We start from the raw sequence: 23711 nt of genomic DNA, 5'->3' as shown, positions 1-23711 counted from the left end.
AACAGTGTTGCCAAAAAGACACCAGCAAAAAAAATCACCCTTTAGGAAAGCTATGCAATAACTGTGAAAACCAAGGCACGGAGAGTTGAATGTCGTATACCATTCGACTCAGCTCGAATGGTAATGCACTGAGTAAATCTCTGTTTGAGCGTGTGTGACAAATATTGCCACTCACTTTTCTAAGAGATGGCTGAACCGGTTTTTACAAACTGTTTCAAATGGAAGAACTTGCGATCTCATGCAAAGTTCCGAAATTTCACTGAATTACAGGCCGATATGCAAACAACAAGAAAAACAATGTTAGAAGATTTTGTTCTAAATTACTACCGATTTTTGTCATTTTACATTCAACTGAGAGGTGTATAGATACCATAAGAATATCCCGATTTTTATTGTTTGCAAAAACTTTCCTTCACGCAATAGCTATTACATTGGGTTGATGATTTACTAGTTAACATTTTCAATGTCAGTTGAGTGTTTTTTTTTCATGGATCTGTGATTGTAAATATTTGCGATTAATTAAGGCAGTCTGTGATGCGCGCTATCATTTGTATGCTTGAAAATGGCTTGTCTATAGTCAGAATTGCTTTGAAATTCGAAAATTATTAACCAGAGAAATCTATCAGAAACGAATTGCTCCTTACATGCCAACTGACACAAAGGACTATTTTCGAAGCAAGCACAATTAATGAAATACAAACACATGTACTCTAACTGATATCATATTATCAAAATGGTCGAGCTGTAAACCCATCAAGTGGCCGGTGCCGAAGGTAGTCCGTCAATAATAGATTGAGCCTGAAATGAAAAAAATTTGCTTAGAATTATAATTGTATTGGTAGCCTTCAAAAAGGGAAAAACATAACTTAATTGTAAAAATTTTTCTGTTTCGAAATCAGATTCGAAAAGAACGTTTCGGTTTGGTACCGTAATACTAACCGTATTGAACCACATTGTTCCTGGTTTAAATATCATTTTCGAAATAAATCCCATGTTGCTGACTGGTGCTATTCCGTGCATATGTAAATGCTTCACTGTTGTGAACGGTGGAATATGAAAACCTAAAAGAATTGTGGTTTCATCAACTTGAAACTGATCCCTCAAAACACTGACTAGCTCCGTTTTCATTTCCTCGACTGTAACAAACGATTAAGTGCCATTGTAAATAAAATTCGCCGATTCATGTCATAGGCTTACGTAGAGGTTTATCATTGGGAGTAAGGGAACGTACACCGTCTATGTGGTATTTAGGAATAGCCAGCAGGTGGTTATCAGCCGCCGGTCTTATATCCTTGAATATCTGGATGCGCTCGTTTTGGAAGAGAATGGCAGTATTGGAATTCTTTCCGGAGGCTATTTTGCAGAAAATGCAATTCTCCAAAATCTTTGCCGAAGACATTGGATTAACTTGTCTCAGATATACGGGTACTAGTTGCAGTTACTAGACGATATTGCAAAACTAAAGCTCTTGACAACTTTTTTGAACTTTGTACTATTATTTCTTCAATCAGATGATAAGAGCTTCCATGCAATATTTCCATCGCATTCAATTTTTCAATGCAGTGTAAGGTAAAGGGAGTGTGTGTTGAACCGTCTTAGAAACATAATTAAGTATTATTGGTTTTTCAACTTAATCATTCCGAAATTGATCCGAATGAAGTTCAGAAGCTATACACACTGCTGTCGTCATTATTAATTCTTAAGTTGATTTTAGTGATGTGTGAATTGATGTTAGTTGTTGTTGGTTGTTGTTGTTTTGGAGGATGAGGACTGTTTTTGATAATCGCATTGCTTATTTCGATAGTTGACTCAGGAGTGCTGGGCTCACTAGTTAACGTTGCTCAATGGTTATCCTTGTCCTTGAACGAAGGTGCCTTTTTGTAGTTTTTACCGTAGTGAGTAGGTTGTTCACAAATCTGGCATGTATTAAGCTGATTCTTGTACGTAACCAGCGATTTACAAGGATGTTTCCCGCCATGACCAAAAATCGCGTAAGATAGAATAGCTTTCTGTAGTCGCATGCGTAACTCTCGCACGCCATTCCGGATACCGGGCTCCTTCTCAATGGAAAGAATTTCTCCGTATTACGACATATTTTTTTAACGTAATGCTTATTGACCTAAGGGGGAAGGTCCTGAACTTGAACTTCTATGGCATCGTCTACCACGTACCCAAGGATTTTGTATTTGACGTTATCGTACTCGATACTGTGCACCTTATTGTCAACCGAAGCGATTGATATTAAGTCTCTTTCCCATCCAAGCACACGCAGAAAAAACATTGTGAAAATAAATAAATTCAGGACAATTCAAACGATTGTTTTTGTCGACAGTGAAAGTGACAATAACAGTTCTTGTTTGATTCAACCAACGCATTAGTCTTTGAAAAAACCAACATTTGTTTGGAACAACCAAATTTCAGACTTTTGAATAGATCATATTTGTTCATTTCGAATAATCAATTGTTCACTACACTTCAATGCTTTGGTTTCTGTTGTTTGAACCGTAAGTAATTTTCCACTGTTTCGGATGACATGCGGACAAGAACTGGTACGCGAAAATCTAATGAAAGGGTCTAATTATTGAGAATCAGTGTAAAAATTAACATCCCCCACGAAAGTTTCAAACAACTGTCATTAATTTCGATTAGCGAACACAATTTGCTGGATCGAGAGCAGTTATCATGTCGATTGGTTACTCGCTTCTCTCGGTGATAGAGCGAGATGATGCGAGCGAACATAGATGCAATATGTACTACATGGAATGACCTCTCCCGGACCTCTCACAGAAAAGACGTGAATGGTATCGAATTGTGTGTATTTTTGTTGAGAACAAGCTTCTAGATAGCCCAATACCAAATTTCATGACAGTCTATTCATTAGTGTTTTGAACAGCTGATCGTGTCAGACGAGTTCTAGTTTTCATCAATCTATGGAAAAAGACACACCCGCGCATTCATGCATAAAAGCAACGGTGAAATTGAATGATTTGCGATACAGATTGGTCCACCATCCCCCAGTATACTCCAGACCTGGAACCCAGCGAATCTATTCCCAAACCTGAAAAGTTTTCGTCGAATGCTGAGATCATTGCAGAAACGGAAACCTATTTTGAAGGCCTGACAATTTTTTTAAGAACCGATGGGTCAAGTGTATTGCCTTAAATGGAGATTATACTGAAAAATAAAAACGTTTTCACGGTAAAATATAGACTTTTTCTTTGTTAAGCCTCATTAAGCGGGACCTCATTCCATGTAGTAACAGTAAATCAATTGACCTCCACAACCAAATTCATAGTCTTGATGTCCTATAACTGCCATACTGATTTTTGTGGACTGTCCGAAATAGAAAAAAAAAACATAGAAGCGAGTATTGTCGTGCGGCTTCAACAGAAAAGAGTTAAATTGTTTTTACAAGAATATCTCAACCATAATTAAAACAATGAATTACACACATAAATTTTATTACTGAATCTCGGCAAATAAAATGCCGAGATTTACACAGCCGAGTGCTCGGTAATTGTTTCGGCAAAATGTATAATTACTGAGAATCTCGGCAATTCTAAATTAATTAACTGTCAATTATTGCCGAACTTGTCAGCAGAAATTTTACTGTTAGTTCGGCAGAAGGGATCAGGATTGAATTATGAATTGCCGAGTCATCAGTAACGGAACGCTGAATGGATTTTTCTTTATTATTAAATTTAAAATAAGTCACAAAAACAAAGGTTGGAGAAATATGGTGTTTTATTATGTTCATTTGAATCTAGCATACAAAAAGAAAACATCACGCCTAAAGTCAATGTTTTCTAGTGCTCCTCAACGCACCTACCTGGAAATAAGTAGATATTAATAATTATACGATAAGAAAATTAAGATTTTACTCGATTTGAAATGCTGGAATGTTTGTTTACCATACTCTGAGCGCTCTGATTGCTCACCAAATGTCCCAGATGTTGGCTACGATAGCACTTGCTTGAGCGCCTGGCTCAAGGAGCAATGGCTTAAATATTTTTCCATCCATTATTGAAAATGTGAATATTGAAACTATTTGTCAGGAAAGAAATGACACAAGGAAGAAACTTCAGAATCATTTTGCTCTCATCTAAAAAAACATAATGTCAACAGAAATTGAATGTACTAGGCGTAAAATAAATTCCTAATAATTCTTCTGTTCCAGGAAAGTACGTTGTGTCTAATCTGCAGACCAACACGGACTTTTGTTTTCTAATATGAATACTATAGAGGAAATGAGCTCAATAGCATACCCATTACTGCATTCATGGTCCGTCTATTTCACTCGAACAATGCCTGCTCAAAATTTTGTAATTCAATAAGAAAATGTTGGAATTTATTAGGAATTAAAAAAAAACAAACATATAATTCGAAATATAAATAAATTTTTAAACAATAGCGTATCGTAATATTATGTAAATAAAATCTATCATTTTTTGAAGACAAAAGTTGACTATTTCCGCATATTCAGGATGGAAGAATTATGACCAATTTGCAAAACTAGCCAGTAATTTTTTATCTCATTTGATTTCCAAATGGAAAAAGTGCTCACGTTTTGAACCTTACTAGTAAGAATTTTAATAGCAAAATTCAAATTAAAGTAGAGAAAAGTCTAAGCAATAAAACATTCAAGTTGGTACAAAAAACTTTGTTATTAGCGGCCCTTACACGAGTCATTAAAAATGTCGTTTCTGAAAAATAATATCATTTTAATGAACGTGTAATGGTGCAGTAATGACGAGATTTCTATCAAATTTGAAATACATCATTACTTAGTCATCATTAAAAATGACAAAAATAATGCTCGTGTAAGGGCCGCTATTAAGCTGTCAGTCATTTCTCTCCATTTGCGGTAATATTTTGTAGAGATACCTGTGGATGTATCATCTCTTGTTTGTAATAATAAAGAATAATGTGCATTTCGAAGAGTTTTGATGTTGTCACAGTAGAAATATAAGTGAATTTTCATCACACGATTGACTTCTCAATTGGAATCGAAATTAACTCAACAGTGTCATCCCCCTTGGTACTGATAATGTGGGTGGTTTTCCTATATTTTTCACTATTACCCTAACATAGCATGCAAGTTTTATAGCATCAACGATAATTCAATCATTTGACATTTCTTTACAATCTCGTCACTTTTCATCGCTATAAAATTATGATTGTGTATTATAGACTGCTACTGAAGCTCTATCCACTATTTTGTAAACATTATGTTTAAATTTATGTAAAAATACTTCTGTTTAGTTACCAAGTTTGGGAAGAATACAGTGGTTTGAACTTTATGGGTTGAATCGAATTGCTTTTAATTTAAAGCAGATAAGAAAGTGTTTGATAAACAAAAAGTGTATCTAACCGACTGTAATGCGAACTACCAATATGTAGTATCTAATTGATGGTAATTAAAAGCGATTACGGTAGCATGAAACGTAACCGGAAGTATATTTGGAACAGTTCTCAATTAATCTGTAATAAATAGAACCACCATCATGTCGGAAATAAAGTTGGATACGGTTAGTAGAAGTTTGAGGCGTTATTTTGACAACGAATAATTCAGCTTCTTTTCTAGCCGGCTGAAGATGACATGGCTACAAGAGTGTTCTGGGAGATACTTTCGCCCCTCGGTTACATTCCGCAACCAGTGAAGGAAGCCTTGAAATTGACCGGATTCGATAATCTGCTATCTCTTTCCGCTATGCGGGAATCAGACCTGGATGACATCTCCACGCAGCACAAGTTACCGATGGGTCATCGACGGCTGGTGAAGGTCCTGTCGGAGCGAATCAATCAGCTTGGAATAGATGACCTTACAGCAAAACTGTTACGGAAACTAGATCGGCAAGCAACAACGATTGTCAAAGTGTCAAAACCAACGCCTCCCAATCCGACGAGCAGCGACTCGCGTGACGAATCACCGGTTTCACGACCGGTACCTTCTAGTGAGACACTGGTCGAAATTTACCGGACCAAGTTACAACAGAATATTCTCTCTTGGCTCACTACGCATGGTGAACTCGGATCGAAGGATGTTGAACTTCAGGATATCAACATCAACGTTTCTATGCAGGAAGGCAAACTACAGGGTTCCGTTATTTGTCCATTTTGTCGCATGGAAATCAAAATTTACATCCGGGCCCCGGATGCAGATAGCAGCGGCGCGATCGCAAATTCCAACTATATCAAACATTACAATCGAATGCACCGGAAGGTACCGTTACCGCCAAAGTCTCCGGCTACCAATAGTTGGTCGTCTCCGTTCAGTCACGGTACGCCACCACCGGGATCGATGTTAGTCCTGGAACAACATCAACAGGCACTGGCTCAGCTCCATGCGGAACAGCAAGCAGCGGCCTATGCTGCCGTGACCGCTGCAGCCAGTGCCAGTGCCGCCGGAGGAAATGGAAACACCAGTGCAGGACCATCCGGCGGGCAACTTCCGAACCCGGCGGCCATGTACGAGCTGCTATTCAAACAGGAATCCAACAGTTGGGATGAGTAGGGACAAGTTTCGTTTTCTTTTAATGTAAATGCTCATATCCATACGAGCCCTCGCCTATTGTCTCTTCGTTTGTAATATTTAGAAATACAGAATATTCCGACATAAGTAAGATAATAATTGATTAGACTCTATTTTTTGTGAAAACTTAAAATGCATCTAGAACTGAAAGCAAGCCACATGTGTAAGGTACTAATATAGACTGTTGTATGCAAAGTAAAAAGTGTTTCATTCAAATCAATTTAACTAATACCTTGAAATAATCGGAAACGAAATCACAGTTAGAGTTATTTTCGTCGGGATTATCATCGAGGAATATTGTTTTAGTGTTTTTTCAAAAAATGCTAACATACACAGAGTCTATTGGGGTGGAAAAAATACTCGAATAAATCAGATATCACATTTTATACAGCGGATAAATAAGCATCAACAATAGTTTCGCTTTACAAACATTCGTTGCCGATCAACAGCTGGTAATGTTGTACATACTCGGTGCATTGCTCATCTAGAAGATAAAAAACATTCCGTAAACATGATGCACCAATCAACTGACCATAACTTACGCTTCAAAAAATCAGGTGATCCACGTAATCTCACGTTCTTAGCCTGAAAAAAGTTGTACACCGAGTGAAATACTAGCGGATCCTTCGTTTTACTGGCCGCTTCTAAATACTTTCTTGCTGGAAGCGAATCAGCTCCGGGCAACTGTTTAGCGATCCGCAACGCTTCAATGACCTGACCTTTCTCTAGTAGCACTTCCAGGATAATTTCACTGGCATTCAATCGCGACAGCATATCCAGAGCCATCTGAGAAATGGAAGGATCCGAGTTGGAAAGGGATAGAAGAAAGCATGCCAGTGGTTTGGATTCGTTCAGAACTGCGTACTTGAGCAACTGTTGTAGCGTATCGATTTGCTTGTTCTTGACCAGATCGATTATAATCTGCTTGCTCAGTTCATGATTAGGGGAAATGCCATGGCGTACCAGTGAGTGTAGATAGAGCAGCAGGATCTTTCCGAGCTGTTCCGAATCGGTTATGATAGCAAATACTCCGGTGTACATATCCGATTGATCAATAACGACCCGTGGTATCACCGATGCTTTGTTGGACTGTGCCTTACTGGATAGACTTATCAACGCCATTTGACTCTGAAGTTCATTATCCAAAACACTTTTGTATAGGGCGTTAAGCTTATTGAATACACTGTCAATAATCGGTAGCATAGTTCCACTGTAGCTAGTGCTCGTCATATCTTTCAGTACATCGAGGAGAACCGATTTTCCATCGGTTCGCTGCAGAAGAAATTCTACCAACCGTAAACGATCGGTAATTAAAGTGCACAGGGAGTTCAGCTTCAGAAGAACATACCACATGCAACCAAGTTTAGCATCAATTACAATGTTGGGCTGGAACAGAACCCAGTGCTGAGAGTCTAAAAAATGAAAATCTATTTAGCTAAATCTTCTTAAATCTAGTCATATGGATTACTAACAAAGATCACAGTTAATAGTTTTTCCGTCCAGTGAAATACTAGGCACTTCTAGTGCAAACGGTTTGATTGTCTTGGCAGGAATGATCGGTTGGTGAATGGCAGCACCGGAACCGGGTTCAACTTCAGCTCCTCCTACGGCAATGTCGAACAGCATTGATGTGGACGTTGCCTGATGATGAACGACGACTACATCGTCAACAATGTTCATTGCGAAACGACCGTTTTGACCCAAACGCAGTATGTGAGACTTCTTCGGAGCTAGCCCCGGTCCGTTCAGCAAATAGATGATTATTTCAAATTGTCTATTCTGTTTCTGTTTTAGAATCAAAATTGCGTTTGTTCCGTATAACTGTGCCAAAGTGACATCCCGACCGGAGCAGCCTTGTCCGGTTCCCAGCTCTAACCGTGGTAGTTTTGTTATGGTTGAAGGCTTTAAAATGAGCGGCGTGAGAATTGTTCCCATATTTGATGACAACAAGGCAAAGTTAGACGTAGGACAAAAACTGAACCAATTAACGGTAATGTTCAACGATTTGATCGACTTAAGAACTCGTTTTTCAAAATTAGGCTGAAATATTTCCACTCCAGCATTGGAGATTAGAGCCACCTGACGCTCTTGCACCCATACGAAACCGTAGATAACATTCTTTCCTTGATGAATCAACATTTCCTGTACGTTCGGTTGATGATTAGCGTTGAACGGAATAAACTCCACCGAAGTCTCGTTCCGCTGAATCGCCAGTACCTGGTTATCAACAGAGAATTTTATCGACCGAATTGTACCACGATCTTCCATGCAGAAGGATAGGTTCTGAGCATCTTTTGCACTTTTCACCACGATCCCTGTAGCTCCACCGGAACGGACGGCAAACACCTGCGATGACAAACCCTCTATTACTCAAATACATTCTAGAAAAGCATCAAATCTAAATTTATCAAATAAAAAATGACTTACCTGCTGTTTTGCATCATCGAAAAATACGTTAGTCAGCTGGCTCACGGCATCGAATCTCACCGGTTCCGGCGACAGCTCCAAATAATAATGTTGAAAATCGACAGGTTTGTCCATTACTGAGTTTTATTCTTGATATTATATAGAAATCATGGATTAAAAGAATACAAGCAGTATCATAATATTTCCGTAATATTCAGTTGTCAATGATCTTCTCAAATTACATGCTACACCGAAGCAAAAAGAATTGTGAAACTTTCCAATAGTTCACACCAGATTCGTCCAATTCGATGCTTGAAGGATTTATAATTTTTAATAAAACAGTAAAAAATTCTTTCGTAAATTGTTAAAAATTTAGTGCGAAATGCATGATTTGCTTTCTGAATTTTCTCCTACATGTAGATTCGGCTTAATTTTAGAGAAAATCAAGCGTTCAAGAGCATTTAATATTGCAACCAACACCAAAACATTTAAAAAAGAGTTGTATAGAATATTAAACGATTTGTGTGTTTCCCACTACACATGATTATGAATATGATCAGTTGCATTATTGAATACTCTAAACGCTTGATTTTTTTTCGAAAACTGAGGAAACACTCAAGTCAGCACACGAGCCAGCACACGAGACAGCACAAGAGGCTGCACACGAGTCAACTCGATAGCTGGTTGTACGGAGCACACGACTCTCGATCTAGTAGCCACACCGCAGACTTCGTGTGCGTGTTTGATGCAAGCTCACGTGTTTCATATATGAACGAGCTCCATCGCTGCGGCTCTCTTTTTTCATGCACACACTCATGAGTCTGGTGTGAGCACGGTACAGCACACGGTCTGTATGAGAACCGGCTCGTGTGGCGGAACGTGTGCTGGGTTATCACGGAGTTTCATTTCCCTGTTTCGCACTTGCCTGACTCGCTGGAATACTTTAAATTTTGCATTAGGTTTTCTCTGGGGAAAAGATTCATCTGGCGTGCTAGTTTGGTTTAAGTGCTGATCGATTTTTATCAGTTGATAGTAATTTCGTTTTTTCTGTAATCATTATCCGTTCTGACGATCACTATTCTTTACTTCGATCAAATCGGAATATTTCAATCGAATGTAAAATTTTGCACTCTGTAATTCGATAGAATGATGTTTTTGTATAGAAAACTCGAACTCGATCGAGGTACAGAATGCAAAATTTGATATTCGAAATAATCCGATTCAAACGAAATACAGAATCGGGGTGAATATGGGGTTCGTTCAGCGCATCTTGAAACCCTTCAACAGTTATTATACTGTTTTCTAACAGTCTACACTTTCGTTCGAGTTCGAATTTTGCATTCTTTATTCCGTTCGACTTTCGATCAATTCTCGTTCGGGAACACTTGAAATTTCGAACACTAACCATCAAAGCTGTCAACACTACTTACACGTTATTTTTCTTTTTATATTATTCATTTCTTAGTAAACGAAACCGTCACACTTGTATAAACAAATTAGAACGATTCTGAACCCAACAGAAGCAATACGTACGCAAGTCGATCGAGTAATGTTCGAAAATTTAACAACTCGAACAAATGATATTTGAGTTAATACCTAACTCGAACCAGACCCTGTCAGCTTGGAGCGAAATCAATTTTCAGTTCAGCAACGCCATCGCACGGCATCACATTCAACATATCATGTCAATTGTATGGGTGCGCAGTGCTGCTATTTTGGCGCGCACGAATTTGACATTTCTCTTCCATACTTATATGTATGAGATTCGATGCGGACTCACCTGAGGGCGACATGCTCGCAAAAAAGGATATTGCCAATGATTTGTTCGAGAAATGTGAGAGCTGGATATCTTGTTAATATGATGTCTTTGCTCGAACGGAATTCAGAATGGAAATTGCACATTCGATCGAAATATTTCGAATCGATCGACGTACAGAATAGGGGTGTTTATTACCGCAAATTAGGTTGCTACCTGTGAATAAATCAGACAGTACAGATGAATTCCCCTTTTCGAAGAGACGATTGAAATCGAGATTTTTATTAAATTCAATATAAATGAAAAACGGCGAACAAAGGACACAGTTGTAGAAAACAATTAAATGTACCGACTCTTCCAAGACTTCTACTCAAAAATTCTCATCGATAGCAACTTTATGGCCGAAGTTGAAATCTATTTCAAACAGATTCTAAAGTTTCCTTTAGAAGTTTAATACCTGACAAAAATACATTACTAACGAATTTTGTCAATTTCTGTAGCTGTTTTGTCTCTGTGTGTCGCAACGTAAACAGTGATGGATGACACTTAAAGAAAAAAATTTGTAAACACGAAGGAGCTAAAAAGAATTCCATAATAGAATGACAACCACATCAGCTGTTAAGCAAGTTGTAACTAGAGGTGCGCATAACAGCTCATTTTGGTGAACAGCTCCGAACCGATCAGCTCACCAAAGGGAATCGATTCGATGTATCAGCTCATCAGCTCTTTTAGTTTGAACTTAAGGTTCATTTTGTGCGCCGTTTTTCTTATGCACCGGTTTTCTTTCATATGCATGATCGAAATTGAATCATTGATTTGCAATGATGCAATGAATGCAATGCGAATTAATTTATCTTTAATTGATGTCGACTAAATTGAATCTTTCAAAGAGCCGAAGATCCGATCAGCTCGTTGCGTGTTCCCTTCGTCATAATACAGTGAATTCGGTAGCACATTAGTGAGCTGGTGAGCTGCGGTTCTTTTGAAAAGAGCTGTGAGCTGTCAGCTCACTTCAATGATTCGATTCACTGGAACAGCTCAGGAGCGAATTGCCCATCTCTAGTTGTAACTAATATTCACTGAAATGAATTATTATTAGATTCTTTGTCAGTTTAATTTCATATTTCGAGATTATGAATGCAATAATTGCATTGTGTCACTTTTGTGAAGCCCATGGTGAGTCATAAAATGAGAAATTTTGTTATTTCATAAATCGATCTCTGGTTACCAGTATACACATTTCGTTCTATTCTGTAGGACCCGGTCCACTGTTCTGCACTCAAACGTTGCGTGAAACCAACATTCATCAGCTGGACATTCACTTCGATAGTGACCGGAAAGGATGTCCGGCTTGCAACTCGGTTGGGAACAGCATGGGAATGGTAAGTGAAGACCCGGATAGTAACGCTCACTTCGTCAGTAGCCAAGTACCGGTCATAAGCGAAACAATCGAACTGGTGAAAAAAGCAGCATTTCGCAGTATTAGCAGTGAAGTAAGCAGCTGCTCCACGACGGCTTCGACCAGCGATGGTGGTTTGGTTTTTTTCGGTGATGCTCACCGAGGCCACGTATTAAGCTACACGTTCCAGCTCATGGACTCGGAAGCACGCGGTTTCAGCAAACTGTTTTCCATTGTAATTTTGATGAAAGATAAAATGTTTCTGCTAAACATTCAGCCGTTCCTAGCGGAAGCTTTGGGGAAAATTGCCAAAGAACTGCAAGGCTATGCGAAAACAGTATACGAAAATGATTTGAAAGCACAAGGCTCACAGCGAGCGCAACGAATAACGCAAGGCTTTGCGAACAATCCTCCAACGACACGATCACTTGTAGATTTAACCGACAAAGAATCAGTATTCGCCTATTTGCACGCCCATTTTGCATTTGTCTTGTGGGCTGGAGCGAGATACCTGACGGAAAGTATTACCCTTGGAAGTCCTTCTGTTCCTGCTTGGTTAGGAAGGGATACAGAGGAAGGATTCACCATGGTACAAAACGACAAGGAAGGCTTTTTAATGCGACGAATGGGACTTGGGAAATCTGACGAAGACGGCAGTCAAATCGATCAACGCACAAAGGCCAAATATTCACTTCGTAAGTTTCGACAAGCATTAAAGGGAGATTTTCTCTCGGTTTGCTTCTGCGTTTTGACTGGGATTCAAATCGTTATTCGAGGACCTTTGGTGAAAGGAACTTGTTTGGTGCAAAATTTGAAGAAACTCTTACCAGAACCAATGCACAAATTGGTCCGATCGCATGCTGAATCGTATAAGGCGGCGAACGAATGTCGTATAATCAACTTGAATCAGGATGCGGTAGCACCTAACCCTTCTGCTGGAATTATGCGAATTGATTTAGTTGATGATCGCGACGACACGGTTGCAGTTTGTGTTTGGGATGGAGATTTGCCATCCAAATGTATGTATTCCGAATTTGTTGAAGATCTGCGCTGTGTAACTAACAAATTTTCCGTTCTAGTACCGACACTGCTTCAGAAGATTATAAAAGCCATGGACGAGGAACTGTTCACTGATTCTGTACTGGATAAACATTTGAGAGCGTTGATCGAGGAATGGAAAAAGTACATCTTTTGTTTTGACGTCAAAGCATCAAACCAACGGCTTTCTTTCGTTTCTTTTCAGCAAAGTGGTCTGCATCCGGAAAATGAGTTCCAATCAAGACGTGGCCAAAATTAAGAAAATCATGGGTATCCAACAGCAAGACCAAGTACTCATCACCTACTGGTACAGTCACTTATGACACGAGAACTTCACTTATGTTGAATTTACTCCTTTGTATTTCACTTAGTTACACAAAAAATAAAAGGAATTTTGTTTCCTTCGAACCGATATAGGGTGTTTTAATTTTTGAAACCGCAGCTGCTACGGCGACCACGAGCCTTCTCGTATTTGCGACCCTTGGACTGAACGTAGGGCCTGGTATTGGAGTGCGGTACACCAGGAGCACGACCGAAGTGGGTAAAGGCTTCCCGGGCAGTGCGTTCACCTTGCATCAAAACAGTATTCTTTCCGGTTGGTGCAATGAGCGCCAGCTGATCGAAGGTGTAGATTTTTCCTCCCCATTTCAGAATTCGCTCACGCGCCTTTTCCGTCACACGTAGGGCACAGACGTTCATCTTGGGCACATACAGCTTGCGGTCATCGTTAGTGACAGTTCCGACAACAACGGCGATTGTTTTTTCATCCTTGCCACGCAGTTTCAACAGCTTGGCCACTCGCGACAGCGAAATTGGTGGCTGATTTGTACGGCTCATAAACAAACGACGCAGGATTATCTTATTAAACTTCTTATGTGTTCTGCGGTAAAGGAAACGATAAAGCTGAAATCAAGAAACGAAAAGCAACTGTTAAAATTTTAGTTTGACAAAATAAACCCTGAACGGTTTTAGCGACACCACAGATAGACAATCGTTCATAACCTCGCTGCAATCTCATGTAAACAATATATTGAAAATATCTCACCTTAACTAGAAGCCGTAGGTAGACATCCAAAGATTTTGGCTTAGTACGGCGAACCTTACGGTCCCACTTGTGATTGATATCGATACCCTAAAATTAGAAAATGAACAAAAACAATCATGTTAGTAAACGTCAATCCACTTTCGACGAAATGAAACCAGCAATGAAGCCGGACGATACACATGCAGCATTGTATCAAAATCGTTTGTATTTTATCGCGAAGTATAGAATTCAAGCATAGTTTTTTATGCGTAAAATCACTGAAGCTATTGCTGATGTGATAATTGTTTAGAAAACTATAACTTTTACCATTTTCAGCTCAAAATAACAATAGAAATATTTTCCAACAGAACTACTCTTACCATCTTCAAGACCGGAAAAAGAAAGAACCAGAGCTACCAACGAAAAAAATAATTTAGCTGTCAGCGATGACATTTTTTGATAGGCGCAAAAATGCTCGCCCGCATCGACAACTGAGGCGGGTTTTTCCAAGGCGGGATGATATATACACTCAACAAAAAAGTATACAAATAATTAAATTGCGCAGAACAAAATATTTTATTCTGTAGTTTTTGTGTGCTGCCGTACCCGTACCTGAATTACCATTACCATTAATTACCATAATTACCGTACCAATTTCTACCCTAACAATTTCTCGATTGATTTTTCAAATGGCCGAAGAGGAAGTGACAGTTTCTCTTTATTTACTTTTTCTTTCGATTATTGTGACGATTGTGGCAATTCTGTTTGAAAGTCGAAGGTTCCGGGGATAATTTCATACAAAGAGTTGAGTGATAAACGTTGAAACCACTTGATAATGTAAAAGTATAATGTAGTAAAAAAGTGAGTAGACCTCGGCTCATAAAAATAACCATAATATTGTCGCTTCACTTGAGGTCTGAAAAACGTAACCAGCGATAATCATCATAAACATCGCTATTTGTGCGCATCACTACACAAATAAAGCGCGGTTCTTGCGACATCATATATTCCACATTGAACGTGATTATAATGATTGTCGTTGGAAGTATTTTCCAGCTATCCACTGCAAGGAGAATATGTCTGGGCCCTCTCAAAGAGGGAGGTTACACAATGAATATAGAAAAACACTCGTGAATTTTTTGAATTAGATTTCACGTATTGACGATGTATATTAAGTAATGGGATCAGCTAGTTGTAGAGGATGAGCGATTATGCAGAAACAGTAATCTGTATATAAGTTAAACTGAAAATATTACAAATAATAAAGTTTTGTGGATTCTTTTCCATGTACTTTGCATAGCTGAGCAACCCTGCTTTGTGTTCATACATGTGCACGAGATGTAGAAAGAGCTAAGCATAAAATGCGAGACAAGTAGATCCCTACTTGATGTCCTTGTCACTCGTTCAATGAGATAGCATAGTACCATGGATTTGCGCTTCAGTTTTTAGACGAATATAGATGAGAACGGACGCGTATTTGTCTGGATCCTGTCGAGTCACGACACTAGTGTGTCAAAAAAACATCGTTATTTTTTTTTCATAAATTGCGCTTAAATCATGTATACAAGAAATGAGAGAAGGGATATTTCGAGATTTTAAGTGGTTTAAGTTACACGCATAAGTATATGCGCAGATATACTGAAAGTGCTTAGCCAGCTAAACTTTTAAACGCGTTTTTTGTCGGAAAACGATTTATTTTAAACTGCTGCCTAAATTGGATATTTTTCTTCGAAGCTTTCCTGAACAGAGTCTCAGGCATGAGGAATAATATGGTTTATGGTTTTTGTAGAGTGCCTTAAACCAGAGTGACGACAGCTGTTCGTTTGGAATGACAGCTTTGTTCCAAACGAGCAAACGACCTGTCAAATACAATACAAAGCGAACGAAACTGTCAACATTTCGGATTTAACGTTTTGAGTTGTTGCCAGCATTACGGATGAGATGTCGTCACTCTGGTTATAGGCACTCTAGGTTTTTGATTGAGATAATCAGAACAGCCAGAATCATACTAGCAATGGATCACATCTTCCTTTATATATGTTCCTGTCGATCGGTGTATCTTCTAAATAATTCTGTATTATAAATCTAAACTTTGCCAATCATGCAAAAAATCTTACTTTGTCCCATTCTTTGTTTTCGAACTAGCTATAGTAATGAAGAATCTCACTATAATTATTCTATTGCAAATTGTATATAATTTTTTCAATTTTCTGTCGATTTCTGCTAAATGAATAAATGAATAATATTATACGTGTTCCGCTCTTTCCAATTTGTTTATAATTTTGATTGTTGCAAGTTATCTTAATATTCTGAGTAATTATAAAATTTTTTAATTTGGTGACAAATTCAATTTTGTTTTGAAAATACTAAACTTTTCTAATTCCTCTCTTCTAAACTTTTCTAAACTCGTCAGTTCCGCGCATTTCATCCTAAACCTTTTCTAATCCCGCATTTTTTCTTAGACTTTTTTAAAGGACTATTCACACATTCCCGTTCCGGATCAGTGCCGTGACGGTACAGTGAAAGTGAACCCTTCCGTTCTGTTTCCGTGCCGTTTCCGTTCCGACAGGCAAAGGCAATGACATATCGACTTCAGTGAAAATAAGAAAATATCGACGAATTTGAATTTGTCGGACGGACGCTACACTGATGGCGAACTGTACTGAAACGGCACTGTTCCGGATAGGTGTGAATGCGCGCATAGAAAACGAATGAAATAATTTCAGTGTTCGTGCACGGTGTCGTGCCGGCACTGAACCGGAACGGATATGTGTGAATAGTCCTTAATTTCGCACAATTTTTCCTAGACTTGCTCACACCCACAGCTGCTAGGTCTGTAGAATCGCTGCAATTCGTCAGATTTTAAAATAAGCTGCAGACAGGTTTTTATAAAATTATAGTTTTCGTAGACATTTGTGAAAACGTACAGACTTTTTCAAATCTATATGATACTCATTTTCTTGCTAAACCAATTTCGTCCTTCTTGATTCCGCAGACTTTTTTCGAGTTTACAGACTTTTTCAACGAAGATCAATCAATCATGCGGCTTTCAATCAAGTTTCTAAAGAAGTTTGTCAAATGGTGTTAATATTAATTTAGAATCTCTCTACTTGATGGAGCTGGTAAACTTGAAGATATATTTTCATACCAAAATTATGATATTGTTGAAAATCCAAAATATTTTGAGCATTTCTTTCTTCTGTAAGTTGTGCGGGATATCAAGGTATTCATTGTAAAGAACATGTACTAACCTACGGCAAGAAGGGATCGGCGTTCACTCATCTGTAAATTAGACTTCAACGGATTTTGTTCAGTACTAGCGGCAAAAGCAAAAAAAAAATCGTGATTTGTAATCTCAAGCATTTTTGAACACATACAAAAAAGGACTTGTGATATAATATTAATAAATGAGCAGTAACTTCAAGTTTTATAATGACTTTTAGAGAGATAAGTGCGCTTACAACTCATAGACTATGGTACTAATCAACCTTTGAATTTTTCCACCAACTCTTCCCAACAGCGCATGTTTCGTAAAAGTTTCAATTTACTATTGGGACTCGGTAGGAAGATCTTATCAATCTTTCTAACCTGGAGCAACTCTTGTTTACTATTCCATATATGTGAATTAAATCCTGCAAGTAGGACAGCTCCGAGTGCTGAGGCATCTGCAGCAACTCCACGTTCAACTGGTAAACTGGTGATATCAGCTAGCATCTGACAAACGAAGTCATTTTTCGCTACACTGCCATCTACTTTAATTTTCGTAAAACATTCCAGTGATTGGTACTGAATTTCCTTGTGAGCACTCACGTACAGAAGAGCGAAACGATAGACGAGGCTCTCCAGTAACGCTCGAACTAAGTGTTCTTTTCGGGTTGCCTTTTTGATACCGATGAAACTTGAACCAGCAGTGATATCACACCGACCCATCACATTGAACTCAGAAACGAAAAATACTCCATTAGAGTCTGATACGGAGCATGCTTGCTTCGAAGCGTCGTGATGATCAGTAAACAGGTCTATTTTCATACCCCAATCTATAACACTCGTGCAGTCGTTGCAAATTTTCTCAAGCACGTAGACAACTTCGTCCTGAGTCGCGCTCAAACGTTTATAGCCAATCCGTGTAAACATTTCACGTTCTGAGGCTAGACAAGTGGATTTCGTTATTATGTTAACAACTGTCGTAGTATCCATCCGAATGAATAAATCAGTTTTATCGAAGCAGCAGTTTCCCCACAAAGCGGCTGAAATGTCTGAAATCTTCAATTTGTATTAGATAATGTTAGTCAGTATCTAGAATTTAATCATTACCGATGTTCCGATTTTTATAGAGCTTCCGAATAACGATTTATCCACATAACCAAAATCGAAAGAATTATCAACGACGGTTGGAAGTATACTTCTCTAAAACAAGCTTATATTCGATGAATTTATAGTGGCCTAATATATGCAGAATGTAATGTTACCTTTATCGGATATAACATCGGGGCCCATTCGGTCCATTCCTGTGTAAAAGGATCATACAATCCACTAGCCGCACAGTTCGTTATATCGCTGATGTGGTCGATATCTTTATCAGAACTAACACCTCTTCGCAATCGATACAGTAACCATGCATCGATCGTCCCGAAGAGCACATCGCCCTGCTTCAGATCCTGCTGTATTCCTGGACATTGTTCAAGTACCCAAGCGAGCCGCATGGTGACATCTGCGTTGGTTACATTGAACACACTCTGTCCTAAGTACCGTTGACTCCGCGTGACGCAGTGAAGCATACTTGCGCTCATCTTGAACGCTTTGAACATAAACCCATCGTTACAGTCCCTTACCATTTGATCCGCCCGTAGGTCCTGCGCAGTTATAAAATTATGATAAACCATCCCACTGCATCGGTTCCAACAGGTGAACGAACCTCGGTGAGAGCTGATGGCGAGGAATGAAATTTGAGCGGCAGTCAAGTTGGCTTCTGAAATGTCCGATACTTTGAGCTTTGATTGTGACATTCGGAAATAGTGGTTTGTTTTACCTTCGATCGCCGCTTTGATCGTGGTTTGAACGCTGTTCCATAATTTGATGGCGTCGATTTCCTCTCGTCCCGTTGCCGGATAAATGAATTCAATCTTCAAAGAAAGTATGGGTTTTGGAAGTAAATAAATTTAATCATTTCCAGTTTGTTAGTGTATCGTGTACAACACTAGCTATTGTTGGTGTTCCGGTATCTGCAGTGTTCTTTAGTGATAAATATACAACGATCCGGTTTTCTCTATAAATTTCAAGTTGTGACAATGCTTGATGGGTCCAGTTTTACTAATATTTTATCACAAAACCTTGCCGGAAGTGAGATCCGTACCAAAGCTCAAAAGCAACCTGTTTTTTTAATAGACGTTGACCTTTTTATTTGAGTTTAAGTTTTTGAAAATCGACTCAATCGTTTCTGAAAAAACGAAGAGAGTTCCGTTATCGAGTTTTCGATTACTATTTCCAGTATTTCCGGAACCAGGAGCTGGGAACCGGTAGAACTGAAATCGGTTTGTTTTGTCAGCAACTAGTATAACTAACTAGTAAGTATTTTACTGTATGGTACTGTATTTTTTTACCCAAATATTGCGTACTTTTTTACACTTAAATGCGCTGCATTTTAATTTGTACTGTATTTTCCAGTGAACATTTGAAAACGGTCCGTCATCGAATGTTCGGCGAAGCTTCCGTTTGATGTCGGAACAGGAGCGTTGTACGGCCTTCATGTCAACTTTGCGAATGCATCTCTTGATTCTACCAATCATCTGTTAGCAATTCTTGACTCTCTAGTTATTTTTGTACACCAAGGAGCTCAAAGCTTCGAAGAAATCTTCGATTAGGCGACACTGAGGTAGATTTATTGGGTTGTAGTTTTTGGGTACAAATGGGGTCGAATGGGTATTCAGGAACAATTGTGTTTTTTGGCGCAATGCGATGACGCTTCATCCGGCCAAAACACGTATTGTCCATGATGTTTTTGAAAAAACGGGATCAAAACTTTCTACAAACATTCGTTCTGGTACACATCTTGATTGATTGCCAACCCAGATGGCTTGAACCATGGCTTAGAAATGCCTTTCTCGGATATGACAATGTACAGCATCACTTTCTGTTCAAACTTATGTTTGAACTAATATTTCATGTTCGGATGTACAGTAGAACTATCCGTTAAATAGTATTGATCATGTGCGGGAATCTGCGTCTTCGAAAGAGGGAAGTAACTTTCGTCGTCCAAAACAAAACTTTTTCCGAAAAAAATTTTAATCAACCAGCGGTATTGGGAATTTAGCGTTGAAATCTGTGCGTCAGTATATCCCGGGGCTCATGTCTTCTTTCGGTACTCTTTTCCGAGTCTTTTCAATGTACTGGTGAGAACAGTTGAACTTTTTTGCGGCATCCCTTTGACTCAGTGAATCCTTGTTGTTGAAGGCACGAGAAAGAGAACGAAGTCCTTTTGCGTCCATAATTTTGGCTGGTCTTCCACTACCTTCCTTACGAGCAGTTGTTAGGCATCTTAGGCTGTGAACCATCTCGCGGTTAATTTTAACTTTTGGTTAAAATCTGACACTCGAGCGGTTAATTCGATGTTGTCAAAAATAACCCTGCTCGAGAGCATGGTTATTTTTGACAGATCGATAGTTATTTTCCGACACTGAAAAAAATCTTGCAATGAAAATTCTAATATTAATTCTTTAGTTGAAATTATTTCCAGTGGAAAATAAACCCGAATAACTTTCTGTCCGTCAAATTTTGAAATGGGCCACAGTTTTAGTTAAATTTAACTACTCGACACAAAATAACCACTCAAGTGTCAGATTTTAACCAAAAGTTAAAATTAACCGCGAAATGGTTCACAGCCTTAGTATATTGTACTGTCGAAACCGCAACATTTTTGCTTTTAAAATGTTGTTGCCACCCGTTAATTCGTGCATTTTTGTAGTTTATATTGAACTAAAATACCTTAAAAGGGGAATAAAATAAAAAAAAACTTATTTTAATCCACCTATACTACTGTGGTATTCTTCAAAATAATTTTCTTCGATTCTTGAACAAATAACCGGAATCGTTTTGTTTGGCCGTCTACTGATAATGACTACCGATTGGAGCAATTTTGATGTCGATTTAGAATTTTTTTAAAAGTAATTTGGTTCGCCCCTTTAAGTGATGTTATAAAATTTTTAACACACTTTACACTATAATTCCGAAACCGGAAGTCGGATCCAGATAAAGTTCAGAAGTTTTGTATAGAACCATAACCATAACATTCATTTAAATTTTAGTTTGTAAAAATCGATCACGCCATCTTTGAGAAAAAATAGTACGCTTATTTCCATTTTTTGCGCATTTTACCCCATAACTCCGGAACCGGATGTCGGATCCCAATAATATTCAGGAATTATGTATGGGACTACAAGACCTTTCATTTAAATATAAGTTTGTGAAAATCGGTTCATCCATTTTTTCAATACTTCCGGAATCTGAAATGAAGATCCGGTATACCCGAAATCCATGTATTTGGTCATCAACTAACCAAATCTGTCCAATTCAAAAATTATATGACCATTTGAATGTATTTGATTGAATTTTACCGTGTCATTTAGAAAAACACGTCCCTGAAAATAAAATTTTTGTACCTATCAGTTTGTAATTCCGGAACCGGAAGTCGTATCTGGTTGAAATTTGGTACGTTTATATGGAGTTGTAAGACCTTTCATTTGAACCCACGTTTGTGAAAATTGGATGAGTTGTCTCTGAAAAAATCGATGAAACGTTTTCAGTTCATTTTGCACATATTAACTCGTAGCTCCTGAAACGGAAGTCGGATCCGAATGAACTTTAATAGCAATCTATGGAACATAGGACCATTAATTTGAATCAGCGATGAAGAGAAACGGTTGAGCGGTCTCTGAGAAAATCGAATGAACTTTTTCTTCATTTTTTTTGCACACTTTACTCCGTTACTCCCGAACCGGAAGTTCGATACGGCTGAAATTCAGTTGCAACCTATACAAATATACTCACACACACACACACACACACACACACACACACACACACACACACACACACACACACACACACACACACACACACACACACACACACACACACACACACACACACACACACACAGATATTTGCTAAGTTCGTCGAGCTGAGTCGAATGGTATGACATTCGGTTAAAGAGTCGGTTTTCACAGTGATTGCATAGCCTTTCTATATGAGAAAGGCAAATCTATTGAGTTTATAGCAATAAATCCCCAAGTAACCACGACGCATTACATTAATTCAGCTTTATAAATTCGCGTAAAATTGGATTACGGAGTTACACATGTTTTTACAATGCTATTATAAAGCTGAAACAGGCGATTATTAGACTCTTATACGATTTTTACTCTTATAGTTATTATTAAACTTTCGTTGCTCCAAAATATAGCAATTAATGTCGATGTATATATCACGGCGGAAGGTTGTTGTAAAATAATGCTCAGTTACGTTTTGAATGCAAATTTAATGCACATTCCTTTAAATCAGTAGCGTATCTAGTAGTAGGTCATCTGATAATTATTTGCTTTTGTTTTATTCACTTTTGTTAGATCAAATGCCTACTGCTAAATGTACTGCTTTGTTCAAAGTCGATTGATTTTTACGGAAGTGTACTGTTTTTCGTAAAAACAATACACGAGCGTTAAACATAATCTATAAATTGAAACAATTTTAAACCAAATGCAGAATAATTTTTACGTTCTTAACCTTGTATTTCTGGAACCGGAAGCAAGATCTGGATAAAACTCCACATCAACTTAGGGGCTGTTCATAAAAGACGTCACACATTTTTGGACGATTTTTGACTCCCCATCCCCTCTTTGTCACAAATTGTCACATAAGCAAAGACCCCCCACCCCTCCCTTATGTCACATGTCACGAATTTAAAATAAATAAAATTCATCTCAATACATTCTCAATATGTATGACAAACCATACAAATATGAGGCAAAAATCGATTTATTACATGCTGTCATTAGATTAAAAATATCCCTAAAACTACAAAATCATCGGAATTATTTTATTAATATCAATTATATAAATTAACTAAAGTATTTGGTTGGAATTGACGAAACATTTAAATCATCTGTTTTATTCCTCCTAGGGGTACACAGATATATTATTGGTTTAGGTAAAGAATAATATTTCCTTAGGGTAGCATACAGGACTGAGAAAATAAAAATCAAAACGAAATCACTGCCGGAGAATCTTTTTATGATCAGTTGAACAGTGAATTTTAAATCATATCGACCAATATCGGTACTGATCTTCCGTCACACAATGGGTAATGATTTTGAGCTAAAATGATTCTTGATTTATGTGAGTTCAATCATTGGATGATTCGATAAGCTTTGATGTTGGTGGGGGAAAATCACATATGATCAATATAAGACATGACGTGGTCTACGTCTGAAATCGTTGATCTCCCGCCTTTTTTCAAATAGAGTACAATTGAATAAACTGCATCAGAATCAGATAAGAGAAATTC

General features: G+C 38.2%; 6 protein-coding genes across 7 annotated transcripts; 2 read left to right on the top strand and 4 right to left on the bottom strand.

Moving 5' to 3' along the window:
- Positions 1-704: 704 nt before the first annotated feature.
- Positions 705-1490, bottom strand: LOC131436790 (adenosine 5'-monophosphoramidase HINT3-like). The gene is made up of 3 exons (XM_058605707.1): positions 1198-1490; positions 940-1136; positions 705-798 (listed from the first exon to the last, which is right to left on the bottom strand). Exons 1-3 carry the CDS (start codon positions 1397-1399, stop codon positions 754-756), a joined length of 444 nt encoding a protein of 147 aa, XP_058461690.1. The 5' UTR covers positions 1400-1490; the 3' UTR covers positions 705-753.
- Positions 1491-5180: 3690 nt separating this feature from the next.
- Positions 5181-6782, top strand: LOC131436801 (uncharacterized). Its single transcript, XM_058605722.1, has 2 exons — positions 5181-5528; positions 5585-6782. The coding sequence occupies exons 1-2, from the start codon at positions 5505-5507 to the stop codon at positions 6512-6514; spliced, it is 954 nt and encodes a 317-aa protein (XP_058461705.1). The 5' UTR covers positions 5181-5504; the 3' UTR covers positions 6515-6782.
- Positions 6783-6901: 119 nt separating this feature from the next.
- Positions 6902-9156, bottom strand: LOC131436799 (regulator of MON1-CCZ1 complex). Its single transcript, XM_058605721.1, has 4 exons — positions 8960-9156; positions 8005-8878; positions 7075-7944; positions 6902-7016 (listed from the first exon to the last, which is right to left on the bottom strand). Exons 1-4 carry the CDS (start codon positions 9071-9073, stop codon positions 6955-6957), a joined length of 1920 nt encoding a protein of 639 aa, XP_058461704.1. The 5' UTR covers positions 9074-9156; the 3' UTR covers positions 6902-6954.
- Positions 9157-11311: 2155 nt separating this feature from the next.
- Positions 11312-13543, top strand: LOC131436667 (folliculin). The gene is made up of 4 exons (XM_058605521.1): positions 11312-11870; positions 11952-13112; positions 13173-13275; positions 13337-13543. The coding sequence occupies exons 1-4, from the start codon at positions 11828-11830 to the stop codon at positions 13452-13454; spliced, it is 1425 nt and encodes a 474-aa protein (XP_058461504.1). The 5' UTR covers positions 11312-11827; the 3' UTR covers positions 13455-13543.
- LOC131436669 (large ribosomal subunit protein eL18) lies at positions 13469-14556 on the bottom strand. Of its 2 annotated transcripts, none has more exons than XM_058605522.1 (3): positions 14536-14556; positions 14177-14263; positions 13469-14034 (listed from the first exon to the last, which is right to left on the bottom strand). In XM_058605522.1, the coding sequence occupies exons 1-3, from the start codon at positions 14536-14538 to the stop codon at positions 13555-13557; spliced, it is 570 nt and encodes a 189-aa protein (XP_058461505.1). In that variant the 5' UTR covers positions 14539-14556; the 3' UTR covers positions 13469-13554. The 2 variants fall into 2 exon arrangements, with proteins under 2 accessions (XP_058461505.1, XP_058461506.1); XM_058605523.1 differs by having other exon boundaries at positions 14483-14538.
- A 3082-nt stretch (positions 14557-17638) lies between these two features.
- On the bottom strand, positions 17639-19284 carry LOC131434345 (putative glycerol kinase 5; the record flags this gene model as incomplete). The annotated part of the gene is made up of 4 exons (XM_058601013.1): positions 17639-18418; positions 18470-18562; positions 18625-19124; positions 19185-19284. Coding segments are annotated over 4 exons (1473 nt in total), but the record flags the coding sequence as incomplete, so codon positions are not given.
- Between the last annotated feature and the right edge of the window lie 4427 nt (positions 19285-23711).

Source organism: Malaya genurostris, chromosome 3 (assembly GCF_030247185.1).
Source record: "Malaya genurostris strain Urasoe2022 chromosome 3, Malgen_1.1, whole genome shotgun sequence".
Lineage (NCBI taxonomy): Eukaryota > Metazoa > Arthropoda > Insecta > Diptera > Culicidae > Malaya > Malaya genurostris.
Note: the sequence above shows the minus strand (reverse complement) of the source record. Positions and strands in the feature narration are given on the sequence as shown.